The following is a 5,592-nucleotide window of genomic DNA, read 5'->3' on the forward strand; positions in this document are numbered from 1 at the left end:
TTTGAATCTGAGGCATCTCACTCACTCTAAGGGAGATACCTGCACCCCACATCTCATTCCTTCATTCCCTCTCTTATTAAGACATTTTCTACTCTTAGGGTGCCTGGGTGGCTCAGGTTGTTAAGCATTTGCCTTCAGCTCAGGTCATGATCTCAGGGTCCTGGGATCGAGCCCCGCATCAGGCCCCCTGCTCAGCAGGAAGCCTACTTCTCCCTCTCCTACTCCCCCTGCTTGTCTTCCCTCTCTCACTCTCTCTCTCTGTCAAATAAATAAATAAAATATTTAAAAAAAGAGAAAGAGAGAGAGACATTTTCTGCTCTTGTGCTCATTTGCCTCAGGAGCAAAACTTAAAAAGTATTTAGCAACTGGTATAACCCAGGTACCAACTAATTAAAGCAGAAACTGTACATAGTGCTGGAGAAGATTCTGAGAGCAACCTATGTACAAGATTTCAATTGCATTTTGTTGACTCTGGAATCAATACTCATTATGTCAATCCCCCTGAGAATCAAAGAAGGGAGAGGCAGATGAATATGTGACCGTGTTCAGATTGGTGCACATATAGCTGAGTATCGATGTGACATTTTTCTCCTCCTTGCCTTGCAGAGGGTGTTAAGACTTGTAGAGGCACAGAGTATTGATTAGGTGACATGAGTTTCGGTTCTTGGGGTGCAATGATTGTACTTTTGTGATTTCTCATGGAAGTGGGATTTGAGAATTTGGATCTTTGAAACTGCTGTGATAAAGCATATATCACCTTGACATATCCATCTGTAAGTCCCCTTTCTTTTATTTTCTCATTTGTAACATAAAAGGGTTGATCTAAAGTAGGGAATCTCCAACTAGCTATGAACCAAGAGTTGCTATGAAGTTGGAAACTGTGCAAAGCAGAGTTGTAACCTAGACATACTCTATCAGACCCTCTACAGACATTTTTTTCCGGGAATTTGCATCTTAACCAACCCCCAGGAGATTCGTATGCAGCTAACTCAACTTTAGTTCAGAAAACTTGTGCAAGATCAATAACTCATAAACGTTTGTTTGTGTCAGGAGATTCCCAGACGCTATTTAGCAGAACCACATACTAATTGATACTTATGGTCCCTCTGAGCCTACTTTATGATTCCTTGACGTGGCACTACTAAGACACTGTTCCTTCCTGCCTGCTAGGTTCTGCTGCACATCGATCTGGAACATCCCTAGAATAGTGGCATCTGCCCAGGACCAACTTTCTGAGAGCATCCTTCACCTCCTTGTTCCTCAGGCAGTAGATGGCTGGATTGAGGAATGGTACAATGATGGTGTAGAGCACAGAGATGATCTTGTTGTGGTTGAAGGTGTACATGGCCCGGGGCCGTGCATAGGTGAAGAGGGTGGAGGAATAGTAGATGACAACCACTGCCAGGTGAGAGGCACAGGTGGAGAAGGCCTTGTGACGTCCCTGGGCAGTAGGAATTCTCACGATGGCGGCGATAATGGCAGTGTATGATGAAACCACAGCCAACAGAGGGAGAAGGATCATCACCAGGGCCAAGAGGAAGTCTACCAGTTCTGCTTGCTCCTTGTCAGAGCAGGTGAGATTGAGTAGAGGAGAGATATCACAGAAGAAGTGGTTGATAATGTTGGGTCCACAGTAGGACAGTCGGGAAATGAAAAGAAGCTTCATCATGGAGCTGAAGAAACCACTACCCCATGAGGAAGCTGCAAGGCGAATGGCCAGGCTGGAAGGCATGAGAGTAGGGTAACGGAGGGGCTCACAGATGGCCAGGTAGCGGTCATAGGCCATGACCGCGAGCAAGACACATTCGGTGCAGGCCAGGGCAATGAAGAAGTAGAGCTGGGTCATGCAGCCTACATAGGACACTCTTCGGTCCTGGGTAAGAAATGCTCCCAAAAGACGGGGAACTGTGACATTGATGTACCACAGCTCCAAGAAGGAGAGGTGGGCAAGGAAAAAGTACATCGGGCGGTGGAGGCTTGGAGTGAGCCAGATTGTAGAAACGATGAGCGCATTCTCCAACAGTATCAACAGGTAAATTGCGAGGAAGAGGACAAAGAGGAGTAGCTGGAAGGGTAGCAAGGTAGGGAAGCCCACCAAGACAAACTCTGCTACGTGGCCTCCACTCAAATTGCCCATCATCTCTGTCCACCTGCCTACCTGAAAAATAACAGGATGAACAAGATGTTGAGAGACAGGAGGACCAAACTGCTAACCTCCCCTGCAACCACAGGTTACAACCTTGCGAAGGTGCTCGGTAGTACACTATCAATTACTGTGACATCTTTTAGTGCCTTCACTTTGCTATTTCATCTCCCACCTCAAGGGAAGAGTTCTCAGACTTGAGGATTGTACTTGATAATTCAGCAATCTAACTGCAGTGGATATTTGATAAATGCTTGTCATACCGGTCTTACTATTTCCATTTTTGTTTTCTTATCCATGACATGTTCTTCCTTCACTCCCTGCAAAACTGTAAGCCCCAGAGCATCTGGACTCAGTATTTGTTGAGTGAATGAATAAAAAAGGAGGGATAGCTAGCTGGAGACTGAGGGCTTCTCTCTCCAGTGAAAGAGGAAGTAATAGGTCGAGGACATCACTGAGCTGTAGGCTAGGCAGCATGGGAGGAAGGAGGGCTGGTTTGGGAAATATCCATGCACAGTTAGAGAAATAATTCAGTAAAGATGAGCTAAAAGAGTTCTTTTAAAAAAAATTATTATTATCTTTTACAGGAGAGAGCGCCAGTGGTGGAGGAGTGGGACAGAGGGAGAGAGAGAGAGAGAATCCTGTGCAGCCTCCATATTCGGTATGTAGCCCCCACATGGGCTTGATTTCACAACCCTGAGATCGTGACCTGAGCAGAAATCAAGAGTCAGATGTTCAATCAACTGAGCTACCCAGGTGCCCCATTCTTTTCAAATTAATTAATTAATTAATTAATCTGAGAGAGAGAGAGTGAGCTAAAAGAGTTCTGCTCCCAAAAAAGAATTATTTTTCCATTCATTTTACAACTATTTTTGAGTACATTTTCTGTGCTAGAATTAGGTTGTCTCCTTGCAGGGCTGGTGTGGAGGTTGAAACATGGACCCCCAGAAGTGCCCACACCCAAGCTCCAGAACCTGTAAATATTACAGCCATTGACAAAGTCTTTGCAGGTGTGAGTACATTAAGGATTTTGAGACGGTAGTCTATCCTGGACCATTCAGGTGGACCTTAAATGCAATGTCAAGGGTCCTTATAAGAGAGAGGCAGAGAGAAGCGTGAGCTAGACACATGGAGGAGGAACTGCAGAGGTGGAACGGAGTGAGATTTGGAGACGCTGGCCCAGAGGACTGGAAGCCCAGGGCCTATGATCCGAGGAACACCAGCGGCCACCAGAGGCAAGGGGTGGATTCTGCCCTGGAGCCCTCAGAGGGAGTGCGGCCTTGCTGACACCTGGCATGTTGATTTCACATGGCTCACTTCCAGAAAGGAGAGAAAGAATAAATCCCCATTATTTTGAGCCACCAAGTGTGTGGAGTTTGTTACAACAGCAACAAAACTGATGCAGCCATTGAAACATCAGATTGGAAGAGACCATCATATGCTCCTGACCTCCCCTCTAAGCCTGGCAGTCTCCTCTCCGTACCGCCAGGGGAGGGCACCCTACAGACATGGAAATCTGACCTGAGATTCGATCACGGGCTACATATCATCACGCTCTCTCATTTTTTGGTGGGACTTCCCATTTTTTTTCTGTAAGTAACATGAAAAACAATACATCATTGTCACAGCGCTGCTGTGTGGGGAGAGAAGGCAGCTGCGAGTGTGGGGAGCACAGATGAACAGAGAAACTGAATCCGGATGCTGTACTCCTCGACCCCTGTAACCCTCTGTGTCAACTATACTCAAGTTAAAAAAAAAAAAATGAAAACAACAAAATCCCACTCCCAACCACAAAAGACAAAATAAAACAACAAATACGTAGGCATGCCAATTGTAAACTGGACATCACATTTTTTTTTTTATCAAACCTTTAAATAGTTGCGTGGAATCTAATGTCCACCACATGTGAGCATTGACATTTTAAATGAAGTTATTATGTCACTCCTTTATGTGTTCAATGATACCTACATGTTGGTGAGAGGATACCCACGAATACGTCTTTCAAAAATGACGTGACTGCATGTGCCTTTTAAAAAAATTGAAATTTTAGGGGTGCCTGGGTGGCTCAGTGGGTTAAAGCCTCTGCCTTCGGCTCAGGTCATGATCCCAGGGTCCTGGGATCGAGCCCCACGTCGGGTTCTCTGCTCAGTGGGAAGCCTGCCTCCCCCTCTCTCTCTGCCTGCCTCTCTGCCTACTTGTGATCTCTGTCGGTTAAATAAATAAATAAAATCTTTAAAAGAATTGAAATTTTACATTAATTTTTCTCACTGAACTCATAATTCAAGGTATTATATTTCTATAATTATAAGTCTTTTATTGATTTTTCTATATCTGCATGTTTTTTTTGTCTCTTGTACTCTGGAGGCTATAAAAGTTTTGAAAAGATTTTCTAATAGATTTTATTCTGTAATCAGCATGCATTTCACCAAAACAATAAAAATACATGACATATTTTAAAATATGTTATTTGTTATTGGCGTATCATTTTATAATAATGAGGACTGTGCTTTCTCTCGATTCTTGTGTGCATCCATGAAAACCACTTATCATCAGAATGAGAGCAGTTTCAGAATCCATTCCATTCTTACTCTTCATTTTGGAGATATAAATACCGAGGAAACTAGTTCATGGAAATAAATGACATTGACACACCACAGTTCGGGGGATGAAAGTCGTTTTGTTATAGTAATAACACTAAATTATTTGAACTTTCTATTAGTTATATGCCAGAAATTACACAGTCATCTGCCATCAAAATGGTTTTTATTGATCTATTAACTGACAACTCAATCACTTCCATTCAGTTGTGTTGAAAGAAATAAATTGGAAAAGGCAGACTTGTAAAAGGACGTGCTGCCCAGAACGGTTCCTTCCCTCTCCCAGCACAGATGCTGCCCCCACACTACCTTCCCTCTGCCCCACATGGTGGGTCAGTTATGCCCTCCTTTGTACCAAGGGAGAACAGGTTTTGAAAAGCAGAGAGGGAAAGGTGAAGACGTTCTTTCTCTAGCAGACCAGTTCTAGGAAGGGCTGATAAGACCTTTGAAGATCAGGGAATGGTTCCCTTGAAAGGAGTCATACCTGGATCTTGGAAAGGCTTTCTGCACCCTCCTGAGCTCATAAACCTGGGTTTGGAAAACTGACTTAATAAATCAGATACTTTTCTGAGAGCAAGTTTGGAGAGGAGGACTGGGCAACAAGTCAGGGGGGTAGCAAGGAGAGCAGGACAGGAAGGAGACATAGCGCACCCTGGGGTGAAATACAATAGAGGATGGAAACGGCCCTAAAAGGCCAGCTGGAAATGCCAGAGCCAAGTTCAGGGCATTAGATGGTGCGCTAGAGTGAGCAATGTCCCCACGTCTGAAAAGGGACCTGCCCTCACCGTCTTTCCTCGGTGTACAGATCAGTGCCTAGAACATGGCAGGCAACGAAAACATGAGCGGGGCTGA

At 44.5% G+C, this 5,592-nt stretch overlaps 1 protein-coding gene across 1 annotated transcript; it reads right to left on the bottom strand.

The window, feature by feature from the left end:
* Window positions 1-1,141: 1,141 nt before the first annotated feature.
* Window positions 1,142-2,140, bottom strand: LOC111138832 (olfactory receptor 6P1). The gene has a single exon (XM_022490734.1). The coding sequence runs from the start codon at window positions 2,138-2,140 to the stop codon at window positions 1,142-1,144; it is 999 nt and encodes a 332-aa protein (XP_022346442.1).
* Window positions 2,141-5,592: the final 3,452 nt, after the last annotated feature.

Source organism: Enhydra lutris, unplaced genomic scaffold (genome assembly GCF_002288905.1).
Source record: "Enhydra lutris kenyoni isolate GAN:26980312 unplaced genomic scaffold, ASM228890v2 scaffoldscaffold94, whole genome shotgun sequence".
Lineage (NCBI taxonomy): Eukaryota > Metazoa > Chordata > Mammalia > Carnivora > Mustelidae > Enhydra > Enhydra lutris.

What these genes read in the sequence shown, in the direction of transcription:
- LOC111138832 (XM_022490734.1), bottom strand. Translation starts at nt 2,140, where the DNA reads ATGATGGGCAATTTGAGTGGAGGCCACGTAGCAGAGTTTGTCTTGGTG.